At 30.7% G+C, this 13,835-nt stretch overlaps 3 protein-coding genes across 3 annotated transcripts; 1 reads left to right on the top strand and 2 right to left on the bottom strand.

The window, feature by feature from the left end:
* Nucleotides 1-350: 350 nt before the first annotated feature.
* Nucleotides 351-1,862, bottom strand: PGO_122250 (hypothetical protein, conserved; the record flags this gene model as incomplete). Its single annotated transcript, XM_028689016.1, has 1 exon — nucleotides 351-1,862. One exon carries the CDS (start codon nucleotides 1,860-1,862, stop codon nucleotides 351-353), a length of 1,512 nt encoding a protein of 503 aa, XP_028544817.1.
* A 2,458-nt stretch (nucleotides 1,863-4,320) lies between these two features.
* On the bottom strand, nucleotides 4,321-7,230 carry PGO_122240 (hypothetical protein, conserved; the record flags this gene model as incomplete). The annotated part of the gene is made up of 1 exon (XM_028689015.1): nucleotides 4,321-7,230. The coding sequence occupies one exon, from the start codon at nucleotides 7,228-7,230 to the stop codon at nucleotides 4,321-4,323; it is 2,910 nt and encodes a 969-aa protein (XP_028544816.1).
* Nucleotides 7,231-11,313: 4,083 nt separating this feature from the next.
* PGO_122230 (chaperone binding protein) lies at nucleotides 11,314-12,882 on the top strand (the record flags this gene model as incomplete). The annotated part of the gene is made up of 1 exon (XM_028689014.1): nucleotides 11,314-12,882. The coding sequence occupies one exon, from the start codon at nucleotides 11,314-11,316 to the stop codon at nucleotides 12,880-12,882; it is 1,569 nt and encodes a 522-aa protein (XP_028544815.1).
* Nucleotides 12,883-13,835: the final 953 nt, after the last annotated feature.

Genomic DNA, 13,835 nt, shown 5'->3' with positions numbered 1-13,835 from the left:
AAAAATAGCAGAAGAGTTACAAAACCGTTCATCAAATGCTGAAAAAAAAAAAAAAGAAAACACGAATTGTTTAAAAATTAAAAATACAGGGTATAGGTGATGGACCTATTTATCAAATTAACAAAAAAAAAAAAAAAAAAAAAAAAAAACTGATATCAAGAATGGGATTCTTCCAAACTGTTCATTGCTGCGTGTTTTCTATTGTTTAATAAGAGGGATGCATCAAGTGAATAAGCTATATATATATACTCATAAATGGTAGAGAAAGCGCAAAATGAGGATATATAAATACGTGCATACATACATGCACACATACATACATGCATAGATAGGTACACCCATGGCACCCCTCAGACGCGCTTAAAAAAATCCGTTATTTTGGTTGACTGTTTTGCATAGGACTTCCCATTTCTGCTTTTGTTCGTTTTAACACTACAGACATGTTTGAGTGCGGAAGAAACTGCTGTCTGTGGTTTGTAGCTACTGCTCGAACTTTTTGTGTTCCCCGAGTCGGTTGGGATGGAGTATACTTCAGTGAAGTCCTTCCCTTCCTGTGTATTGTTCTTTTCGGTGAGATCATTAAAAAATTTATCCACGGATTTGTTTCTAAATATGTCTACTTCAATTGAATGAAACTTCCTTCTTTGGGGGGTAACATTAATATGTTCAGGGGAGTTGGAGTTGTTAATTTTTTTGTCGATAAAATTGATGAAGTCTTGGCTGTTGTGAGAGTTGCTGTTGATGGAATTGCTTCTTAACGGATTGCTTCTCATAGGACTGCTTCTCATAGGACTGCTTCTCACAGGGCTGCTTCTCACAGGGCTGCTTCTCACAGGGCTGCTTCTTATAGGGCTACTTCTTATAGGGCTACTTCTTATAGGGCTACTTCTTAACGGGTTGCGCGTTAATTGATTTTCACTTAACTCAGTAGTACCACTCGTTTTGGATTTACTATAAGTGACTCCTCCTGATCTGCTGACGTCTGTTTTTCTGCCAGAATTTAGTGTCTTAATCCGTCGAATTACTTTACTTTTAATTTTAATCGTCTTTGAACCACCATCACCAGGCTGCTCATTTGCCAGAGGCCTGTCATTGCTGTCTTCATCTGCCATGTCGTGATTGAGTCTGTAGGCATAGAGCTTTTCCTTCAATTTTTGAATTTGGCTATCTTTTTGGATTATATTTTCCTCTAACTGCTTAACAGTTAATTCACTTTTTTTTTTATTGGACAAAGAGTTTTTAATATAATTAAGAATGACATTTTGTTGTTGTTCTATTGTTAAAATGTTGAAACCAAATAACAAATTAATTTGATTTAAATCTTCTTTATTTAAATCCTCTAAATATTTTTCCACAATTTTGTATTTTTTTAATTCCTTATCATATTCCTCAATTTTGGTTGTCAGAAGTATTTTATCCTTAAAATATTCATCCTTCAATTCCTTTAATTTTAATTTTTCACATTGCTCTTGATTAATTTTGATGTTATTTTTACATATTGTATCACTTAAAATTTTATTTTTATTTGTCAGTGTTAAAATTTCTAGAGAATATTTCTCATTTTCATTTTGCATTTTTATAAGTTCTGCTTCATATTTTACCAAGTCTTCATATAATTCATTTTTACTTTTGTTAATGTAGTTTTCATCCATCATCATAATTTTATTCTCCTCATTTATTTCGTAGTGAATAAACAACAAGTTTTTTTTGCAGCATGTGCATTTGCACAAAGGGCAGGATTTCTGGATCCCTATCCATTGTTTCATGCAACTGTAGTGGAAAATATTTCCGCAGTTTTTTTCTACACACAGATTGTTTTTTAAGCTTAACCTACATATGCAACATTCGGGGATAATGTACATTTTGTTCTACTTTGTGAAAGCGCAAGAAAAGAAAAAACGCTTCTGGGGTATTTCAAATGAGAAGCCTTTCAAGTGAGAAGCCTTTCAAATGAGAAGCCTTTCAAATGAGAAGCCTTTCGAAAGGGAAGACAAGTTAAGGTGTGTTATTGTTATCGTTATTGTTATCGTTATCGTTATCGTTATCGTTACTGCTATTGTTATTGTTATTGTTTGCGTGTGTGTGTGCTGACCGGCACACGTCTTTCGCATGTTAACTGGAACAGAGATGTCTATTCTATTCTTTCTTTTCTGACATCACCAAATGGTAAGCGTACACCTCTTTCATCGCCGCGATCATTCTATGAGTTTGTAATTTTCGACGTGTATCTTTGTTAAAAACGTATTTTCATCAACTGTGAAATCTTATCACAGTCAGTTGCAATATCTTTTTTGTCACTTTATAAATTGTATTTCTTCTTATTTTCCGAACCACTCGAACTATTTTCACCTCGTCCTACGATTCATATCCTCGCAAAACAAGCAATTAAGTTTCCTTGCTTTCAATTGGATCATAAGTCGCACATCATAAAAGTTTTTTTTTTTTTTTTTTTATTTCCCCATCCCATGAGATGTTTTCCCAGTTTACACCTTGGCTTGGTGTGAAAACTAATACAGGTACCACAATTAATCGATGTGAGACCTCCTTATCACTGTACAAATTTCTGCAACAATTGTTATTACGACCATGTGCTTAGGACTTTCTCATTCGATATTCCCGTTTCTTTTTCTATTACAAATCGTTCATACTCAATTTCATGCATTTTTTTTTTTTTTTTTTTTTTTTTTTTTTTTAAAAGACTATTCGAAGGCACACACGAAAGATCTCTTCACAATTTAAAAAAAAAAAAAAAAAAAAATAGAAATGAGTAACACCGTCAGGAGAACGCTGTCTGTTTTTTTTTTTTTTTTTTTTTTTTTTTTTTTTTTTTTTTTTTTTTTTGTATATTTTTTATTTACTAACATTTGCAAAATGGGTTACCTAAGGGAGAAAGGAAAAAAAAAAGGAGAGAAAAGGGAAGCGAAAAAAAAAAAAAAAAAAAAAAAAAAAAATATATATATATATTATATATATCTAGCGCATTTTGTGCTTAAAAAATATGTGTAGCTCCTCTAACCCCAATTTAGTATACACTTAAGAAAAACATAATGCCAATTTTTTTTTTTTTTCTTCTTTTTTTCCTCTACTTCAATTGCGATACTTGGAAATGCTCATAATATATCTGCAAAATGTGAATATAAATGTGTGTGGAAGCAAATCTCATTTCCCAGTTCGGTGTAAATATAAGCAATTTTGAAATTAGTTGTTCGTTACTTAACAAAATATATACTTCTTACATTTTTGAACAATAAAAATGCGTGAAATTGGTAGTAAAGTCATAGTTTTTTTCATTTGCACACCGCTGGAAAATATTCCTTGCCCATTTTTTTCCTGCAACATTCTCTTTACTATGAAAATAACCCCCTACCCAAAGTGACCGTTTCCCTAGCCCATTATTCAGAGTAACCAATTAAAGTACAAATGAAAACATAGTGATACACATTTTCGAAAGTTATATATATAATGATCATAAGGTATGAGAGGGTGGGGGGAGGGTTAAATGTTTCATTTTTCATGATTGATAATGAACATAATTTTTGTGTAATTCATTTCGGAAGAATTGCAAAACCAAAAAAAAAAGAAAAAAAAAAAAAAAAAAAAAAAGAACTTTTCAAATATGTCACCCTTTAATTCATGCACATCACAAAAATAAAAAAAAAAGTAAGAGTCTTCCTATCTCATGTTCACGAGCTTTGTAAAAAGTATGAATTTCTTGAAATAACTTCTAAACCGATTAAGGGGTGTAAAAAAAGTGCCAAATGGAGAAAAAATAAGGGAGGGAAGCCATTACAGGACGTTTTAAAATAAGTAGGTATACAGCTAGCCATACATCATCAAATTGAAAAAAAAAAAAAAAAAAAAAAAAAAAAAGTGCCAAATAGGGGGTGGTGAAACGGAGTAAATGTGATAAGACATTGTTAATAATAAGTAGGTAACCAAATTGGAAAAAAAAAAAAAAAAAAAAAAAGAAGACAGATATATAATTTACTTGCCAAAATGGGTTTTAAAATATAAATAATTTGGAGAAGACTATCCAGCAAAAGGTGTATACGCATTTTTGTAGTTACAATAGAAAAGGTGAGAATACATTTCTCCTTGCGTAGTTTATCTAACCCTTATGTACAGTCGTACGGTGTAAATATATATTTTACTCACATGTGCACACTTGCATACTTCATAAAGCTGCGTTGATTGTAGCTAATCCTTGCCTAATCGATCGGTCTATTTCAATTCCCAGTTGGATTCGACCACCTCCACGATCAGTACCAATGCAAATACCAATATCAGTGCGAATACCAACTCCAATTGCACTACCAACTTTTACTGCATAACCTCTGTGTTGTGCTTAACCCACTGAATCAAATTGTGGTTCAAATTGTAGGATTCGATGTTTTCCAGAAATATGTCATAGCAAGGGAATTTTGTAGGTTCATGCAGGCCAAAAAGATCATTGCTGAAATTTTTAATATTCAAATGACTTAAGGAATATGAAGACAAGACAATAATGTCCAAGTCGACTAATCGAAAAAAGGATCTTCTGTAAGCATCCAGGGAAAATCCAATAATCTGTTCTTGTGGATAAGCTTGTTTAAATTTATTAATTTCTAAAATTATAACATACAATGTTTTGGGTAATAATTCTTTTTTATATAATCTTGTAAATGCACATAATATCATATATTCAATGGAACATAAATCTCTCAAAACTTTTTTTATATAATGTCTTCTAATAAACTTAGATTGTACATTATTCAAAATGTATTGACTTTCCACTTTTGTTTTTAACTTTATATTTTCCTTTAATTTACGTGGACTCATGTCTATATTCATATCAAACTGGAACTTACTATCTCGACATTCTTCATTTTTATCTTCCCTTGCATCATCATGCAAATTTCTTTTAACTGGAGTGCAGTATAATTTTCCTGGCCTTTGTTCCATTAGGTATTCTAAGTTGGCTTTCTTTTCTTTTGAAAAAATTCCCGATTTATTATTTCCCAAATGTGCATGATTATTATTATGCTTTTTTCCCTTCATTGGGGATGCTTCCCTTAGTTCTTCCCCCTCCAAAAATTGGTTCTGCTGCCAAGTATTTTCCCCTTCCTCTTCTGCTTCTTCTTCTTCAGCATGCGGGTTCATGCTGCAATTCAGAGAATCCGAAGTGCCCTTTTTACAGAACCCGTTTTCTGGATCAGATGCGTTTGACATGTAATCCGAGTGAGCGTCCAAAAGAGTATTGTTTTGGAATGCACCCATGTGGTAATTGTCAACACTGGAATAGTGACTATTCCCACTGACATGTCGATTACCATTGTTTCTCCTCTCACCACATAAAATGTGTCGATATTCACAGATAGAAAGTATTGCATCTACGCAAGTGTGATAAATGTGCCTGATGTCAAGACCATAGTTGATGTCATAAGACCACTGCTTGAGAAGAAGAGAATCAGCAATCTCCTTTTGCATAGTGGAATTGTAGATTTGCAAAAATCGTTGTATTTTTATTAAATCTGGGTAGGTAAAATAGACAGAGTAATATTTCTTGATAAGATGGAAGTCGTCCAAATTGACATACAATATTTTGTATACAAGTTTCGAAATTTCTTCTATATTTAAAAGAGGAGAAATATGTAACATTTCGAAAGTGAATCTCGATTTTATTCTCTTTTCTAAGGTTTGTGTAATATCTAACACATTGGTCAAACATATAATATTAATGCATATATTTTTTTTGTGTAACAAATCAAAAAGGGTATATAATAAATTCTGCTTATTCTGTAAGCAAAATTTTTCAACATTTTCAATAATCAATAGAGTTTGTTTTTTTTCATTATTTATTTGAATTAATAATTTTTCCAATTTTATAATATAATCATTTAGTAATAAATTTCCTTCAGTTTTGGAATCCACATCATCTACATAATTCTGTAACTGGCTTAGTATAGATTTTATACACTGCATGTCATCTCTGTATAAGTATGCACTAATTCTAATTGTGTAAATACATCTTTGTTCATTTTCTTCTTTTTTTATTTCTTCTACAATTTTTTTATATTTTGCATTAAATTCAGCATTGTCATCGTCACTTTGCGTTTTTATTTCGCTTAAATTATTCTTTTCCTTAAAAAATTCTTCAAATTGAATTTTATTTCTAATATTTGCGTTTTTTCTTAATGGTGAAAGATCGTTATTTTCGAAAATGTTTTTTATATTCTGGTTTATCTGTTGCGCATTCAGGCTTGCTTCACTTTCACTCCACAAGTAGGGGTTACATTGGTCTTTCTCTTTTTCTTCCCCTACGTCTTCATCTTCTTCTTCATCTTCTTCTTCTTCTTCTTCTTCCTCCTCCTCTTCATTTGACGTGCATTTTGATTCATTTCTCCTTCTTACATTGCTCTTCCCGTTATTCATTTTTCTCTTCTTTGGTGTAAAGTTAAAAAGTGGTTCATCACAGTGAATCTTAATCTTCTTTTTAACGTGTCTAGGAGAGGACTCAAGACGTGAGGTCTCTTCTCGCTGATAGTTCTTCACACTATATGGCGTTTTTTTGTATATTTTTTTGCTTATACTATCATCCGCAGACAGAAATAAGACATTCTTTTTTTCATTTTTGCTTTTCATATTTTTTTCAATTTGTAAATATTTGTTGAAATATTCAATGGCTAAACTAACACAGGTAGTTTTTCCACACCCTAACATCCCAGTAACTAAAAAAATTTTATTTTCTCGAATATTGTATGATTTTATTAATTTTTTCAACAATTCCTTAATGGAGTAATTCAGGTCTTTCTCTCCTACCCCTCCTCCTCCTGCTGCTGCTGGTCCTCTTTCGCTGTTTTTCTTCTCATTTGCTTCATTTCTTTTTTCTGGATCTTTGCCTTTTCCATTATTTCCACTTCCATTCGTTGCACCACTTTTCCATGGTTCTAAAAAATTTCTCTGATCAGTGTGTCCATCTTTTTTCAGCAAATTTTCTAGCATTATATTAGAAATAGATTCCTCTTCATATTTCTCAAAATAATTACTGTATAATCCTCCATGTAGGGCTAAGTTAGTTTTTATCCTTACGATATGTTTTATGTACGTCAAAATATATACGTTGTAGTAACTTTTACTGTTTTTCTTTCTTTCCTCTGATTCCTCATTTTTGTAAATGTTATTATTTTTATATGCCTTGATTTTCACATTTGCAATATTTTCCAAGCTCAGATCAATCTCACTGTCTTTCATCATTCTTTTGTGTTCATGTAGTTATACTGTACCATTAGCAAGAATTTGCCAAACCTATATATATATATATATATATATATATATATATATATATATATCCCTTCCAACCTTCTATCTCTTTACACTCGTTAATTATTTCACCGAGGAGAGAGAGATGATTGAACCAGTCTCTTGCCTTTGAAAAAAAATAAAATAAAATACATACACAACCGGATACATATGATATTTGTAGTTATTTTTTTTTTCTTTTTTTTTTTGGAGAGGCGGGGGGGAGATATTTGCGCATCAAATGAGCCAAATGAGGGAGTAGAAAAATAAGGGGAAAAAAGAAAAGCCCCAAATGAGAATAAGCAACCGAAGAAGAATATTAAAATGAATTTACAAAAATGTGAAAATAATTATTATCCTTTTATCCCCACTCCACCTCCTCTAATGTAAAAAAACATGTGCATATATATATACACATATATGTAACAAATTTGCAAAAATATGTGTATTACACAAATTTCCCTTTTAATTAAACCTTTTTGACAGCGGTAAAAAAAAAAAAAAAAAAATACGCAGCTTTGCATGTTACGCAAATTGTGCGTGTGATCCCACATATTGCACACGTGTTTTTTTTTTTTTTTTTTTTTTTTTTCCCACTAAAAATATGCTAAGATCAAGTATGATACATGGCAAAATTAATTTTCGAAAAATTGTTATAAAATGTTATAATCTATGTAGATGCGTATCCTTGAATAAATAAAAAGAAAAAAAAATTCATTGATAAAATTTTTTTTCTCCTTAATTTCACTCTTTAGTCGTGTGAAATTGGGAAATGTCACACTCTCCTTTTCCCTCATTTTGCAGTATGTCCCATTTTACTGTGAAGACCAAGTGGTGACTATAGTACCGTACAAAAGTGAAGGAGAAAAAAATATAACAATAATAATAATAATAATAAGTGAACAAAATATAGCAATAAAATAGTGACACAAAAATGGGGAAAATAAAAAAAAAAAAAAAAAAATTAACAGTGGGAAAATTGTTATCAGCTCGATATGATTGAATATGTATAAATTAAAAATATTTTTATCCTTGTATAGCACTTTTCTATACATATAAAATTCGCTTTAGATAACTATGCCATTTTTACTTTTCCTTTACGACAGAAGGTACATGTGAGAGAACATAACTCGTATCATTATCATATGTAAACCGTTTACACATTACATGCATGGGATATTTTACACACTTTTCACAAAAATTGCAGTGTCTTTGAATATAAATTTGAATGTCAAAATGTGGATAAGTATGAATGTTGTGCCATTAATAAATCGGATTAAATATACATATCACTAGGTTTCTTTGTGGACTATATGAGGAAGACAAAAATAAAATAAAATAAAATAAAAAAAAAAAAAAAAAAAATGCCTACTCTGAAGAATGAACTAATAAAAGTAAAACATTGATAATGATCTACATTTCTTTCAAAATACTTAGTCTTATAAAAAAATTCACCAAAACTGGATTTTGTGTTCTCATTTTGTGTGTTCATAAAAACTGTTATTTAGATGACGACGGGAAATAAAAGCGCTTTTGTATTTGCTCGATTGTGTTTACACCTCTTGCACACTTTTTTTTTTTTTTTTTTTTTAAATTTCTTTTCCTTTTTGGGTCTTCACTGAAAAACGTACCAAAAAATAAAGTACATGTATATGTCAGTATATATATATATATATATATGTACATGTGTCTGTGTATGTGTGTACATACACACATATATATACGGCGTTGTGAAGAATGGATCGAAGCTTGACCAAATGTTTGCCTCGAATGACTTAACCTTTTTTTATTGAAACCTATGAAAATGCATTAACATCTAGAAAATATATAAACATTTTAAGGAAAAGGAACTCCCGATTATAGCATAATTAAGTTATACTCGTTTTGAAATTTTCACTTTGAATACTTTTTCTCACATATTAAGAGAGTGGGAAAACAGGTATCATATTTTTATTACACTTCCGCTAAGATTTAGCAGATTTATCCCATTACTCACAGGAAGAGGGGTAGATTACATGCGCAGAATTAATACAATTAAGTATACGAATTACAAACTTTATGAATTACACCCATGTTTAATTTTGCCAATTTGGGACATGAGCTTATATACTGAACATTCTCTCGTCCACAGTGTGTAATTTTTTTGGCAATTTTTTTGGCAATTCTTTTAGCAATTTTTTTAGCAATTTTTTTAGCAATTTTTTTAGCAGTTTTTTTAATGACTATATTTTCACATTTTTTAAAAATAAACGTTATAATTTGTGTAAGAAAAGGGGGGGGGGGGAGAAATTATCGAATTTACAGAATCCATGGGTTTAAGGAAAGATGGAACTTTTCAAAGGCATGTTGAAAACTTTCCATATACTCCCCCCTGGACATCCTGGATAAAGTTTTTCTTTTTTACACTTTTTTAATTGCACTTAAATTTTCGTGAATACAAAATAGCTATGTCGACAATTAGTCCCCAATTTTCTACCTCCTATGTCCCAACTCACAATCGTAATTTTTGTCAAAGGATGTTTGGGGGGTGGGGGAGAAGAGTATACATAAAATATAACAAAAAGTGTTTCTACACATCTAATACTGTTTTCTGAGTGCCTTATAGAAGTTTACATATATGCTACATTTATTTAAAGAATAGGTATTTCCTTCATTCTCATAAGGGATACGGGTATGCATATATACTTATAGGACTTATTTAGCATGTACATACAACACTCATTTTACAAGTACATTTTTTGAGTACTTCATTTTTTTCAATTTTTGGATGCTTCTTCAAACTCGCCAACACATTCTACAAAGTGAAAAGATTTCTCCAAGGATTGGATAAGGAAAAAAAAAAAAAAAAAAAAAAAAAAAAAAAAAAAAAAAAAAAAAAAAAAAAAAAAAAAAAAAAAAAAAAAAAAAAAAAAGTAAAGAAAGCGAAAAAAAAAAAAAAAAAAAAAAAAAAAGAGATTCCTTTAGAAACAGCACCAATGGTATATAACTGATTGGGGTTAATGTCGAATTTGTTTTTTGTAAGAGAAAACCCCTTTTTTTATTTTTACGGCCGTAATTTTTCTCTCTATTCAGTCTTCCCTTTAGCACTTTCCTATATGTACATACATACATATGTGCATTCGCAACTTCGTAACTTCTCAGCATCGCAACTTTGTAACTTCTCGCATCACAACTTTGCAGCATCGTGGTATTTATATTCAAGCACATAAAATGGCACTCGTTTTTATTCCTGATCGTGTACATGCAAAAGTACACTTATAAACTCATGCTAAACCCACATTTACGTAATGGAGAAAAAAAAAAAAAAAAAAAATAAATATATAAAACTTATGAAAAAATTAAGTACACAAAAATTAGGTATGTACAAATTAGGTATGTAAAAATTAAGCATGTACTAATTAAGCATGTACTAATTAAGCATGTATACAAATTAAATGTAAAAAAAATAAAGTAACACGAACGAATAAACTATTGCACAATTTAACCATATCACTTTGGAAGCAACCCATTTGATTTTGATATACTCTGCTCAGTTTTATGTAAAAGCAAATTAAGAAGAATCTACATTGTGGATACTAAAGAATTGAAGGGTGGAAGGAAGAGAGGAAATTCCATCATTCTAATTATTTAGCGTAACAAATTCTACTATTCCCGTACAATCACAAATCTGAATATAGATGTGCATATGCAAGTTCTCATTTTCTCAAGTTTCTTGTGTTGAAATATACTAGTGTATATAGAAGTATTTATGAACAGAATACCAACCTCGTGTGAGCCACAAATATATACATATATATATACATATATAGAGAGAGAGAAATAGAGAAAGGTCTAAAGACCCCTTTTTATTAACCACGTCGCGCAGGCAGAGGTGGAGATAACTACTGAGGGAAACGAGGAAAGTGTGCATGTGCTTTGCATTTGGTTTGAAACAAATACATTTGAAGAGCAGTAGCTGAAGAAGCACGAGAAAAGTGGTGACAAAAGCGGTTGCAGTAGGAACAGACGTAGTAGCGCCCGCTGGAGGAACCCAAAATGAGCGATAAAGGAAAAGAGGGAAAGAAGAAGAACCACACAAACAAGGGAGAGAAGAAGGACTCAACAGAAGATGAAAAGGATAAAGAATTCGAAGAAAAAATAAAAAATTTAAGTTTTGACGAGAGGGTGAAGAGTGCATTAAATTTAAAGTTAGAAGGGAACAATGATTTTAAAAAAAAAAACTATGAAGAAGCTATTAGCAAATACAAGGAAGGTCTAAAATACATAAACAAATTGGAAAACAAGAATGATAAAATTGTTGAATTAGAAATTGCTTTTCATCAAAACATGAGTATATGCTACTCCAATGTAGAGAACTATAATGACGCATATGAACATGTAAAAAAAGTTTTACATCTGGATAAAGATAACGCAAAGGGAATGTTCAGACTTTGTCAAATTGAATACAACAGATCCAACTTGGATATTGCGAAAGAAAAAATACAAGAATTTATCAAGTGCTACCCGGATAATATGGATGCAAAAAAATTGCTGAAAAATATTGTTATTAAACAAAATGAACATAATAAAAAACAAAAACAGGCATTTTCAAAAATATTCGAAAAAGCTTCTGGTCTATATGAAGATAGAGAAAAAGAAATTCTTCGAAAAAAGAAAGAAAAATATGAAAGTTACATGAAATCCTGTGCAGAGAAAAATGAAAAAATAGTCGATTTTGACGAATGGGAAATTATGGAAAATGAAAAAAGGGAAAAAGAAAATGAAGAACAAAAGCAGAAGCAGAAGGAGAAACAGGCGGAAAAAGAAACGGAGAAGAGAAAACAAAAGGATAAAGAAAAAAAAAAAAAAAAAAGTGAATCCATAACATCGAACACTACAAATAACTCGTCCTGCATAGACATAGATGAAGAAGATCAGAAAATAATAGATGAAACAAAAAAAATGGGTTATTGTTATTTCAAAAAAGATATAAAAGAAGATGATAAAAAGTTATTCGAAAAAAATATCCCCATAAAAATTGAAAATGGAGTTAGTGATGATTACAACTTGTGCAGTAATGAAAATAAAGCAATTTCTTCATGGAATGCTGCAGGAACAACATATGAAGAGAAAGACATGACAAAATGGGCTAAACAAAAATTAGAAGAATGCTTAAAAAACATTCATTTCAAAAATACGGAAAAATCAGATTTCTTAAATTTAAATAATCAAAATGAATACAATTTGTTAAATGCTGATTACCCGGAGGTTCTACCAATTCAGTACCTTTACAAAATCGATTTAAATGATATAAAAGATTTGACTGTAGATGCCCAAGTTGTTGTTATACGAGGAACCAAAAGGCACATCTTTGAACTCTCGTGCTCCTTATATGTAACTTTAAACATAAACATAACAGAACTTCACATTCATAAAGTCATTGTTGAGATTACAGAACTGTCAAGTGAGTTAGAGGCTGGGAAAACTTGGAGGAATTACATCACAGTGAAGAAGAACGACAAGTTAAAAGTTCCTGATAAATTGTTTAACAGCATTTACGAGTTCCTTATAGAGAAGGTGGAAAATCAAGTCAGATACTTTACTGAGGAGTACAAGAAAATGTGACCGCGCACGGGGAAAATATCGAAATTGGGAAAAGATCGAAATTGTGAAAAGCTGGAAGTGATGAAAAACGACAAGGACATTTCCCCACACATCCACACATACACAATGAATGGATCGCAGAAGAGGATGCCCCCAATAATTGTGAAGATGGATGTAGAATACATAAAGTCCATTCATGCACATATCTTCCCGTTTTGGTATATATACTTTACACATAGTGCATAACACAAGCGTAAATTCATATATCGGTGCTACGCCTCCTTCCATTTAAGCACAGTGCTTATATACTCACGCATGTGCAATGTAAGTGAATTGATTTTTACTAGCCGCCCTCTCCTACGCCCATTGATATTTACACATGTATATATACATATATACATATATATATATATATATATATATATATATATATATATATATATATGCACGTGTACACACCTTTTCATAAACAAATTTGACATAATTGTTCGTCCCCATTGATTTGCCCCCTTAAACATTTCCTCGAGGTCATATTAAAAAACTTCTTAATTGCGTAAAGAAAAAAAAATAAATATATAAAAAAAAATAAATAAAAGTAGAGTAAAATAAAACAAAACAAAACAAAATCATAATGAAAAAGTTCTTTTCAAAAAAAATTTCATTTTACGTAGTTTTTAGCGTGTTTCCGAAAGTGTACCTATTTCGCCCTCTTCTACTTTGTTACATATTATTATGGGAAATTTAAAAAAAAAAAAAAAAAAAAAAAAAAAAAAAGGGGGGAAACGCGAATAAGAAAACAAATATGCATAAAAGGACTTACGTGCGTATACACAGCCATTCACAAAAAAATTATGCATATTTATTTAGACTCATTCGTTGAGATCTTTTTCACTCTTTTCAAAAATAGACAAAATTTTGTCTTAACTCATATTAGTGTTATACATATATATATAAAGCGAAATGTGCAAAACAGG

Source organism: Plasmodium gonderi (genome assembly GCF_002157705.1).
Source record: "Plasmodium gonderi DNA, contig: Chr12, whole genome shotgun sequence".
In the NCBI taxonomy this organism is placed as follows: Eukaryota; Apicomplexa; class Aconoidasida; order Haemosporida; family Plasmodiidae; genus Plasmodium; species Plasmodium gonderi.
Note: the sequence above shows the minus strand (reverse complement) of the source record. Positions and strands in the feature narration are given on the sequence as shown.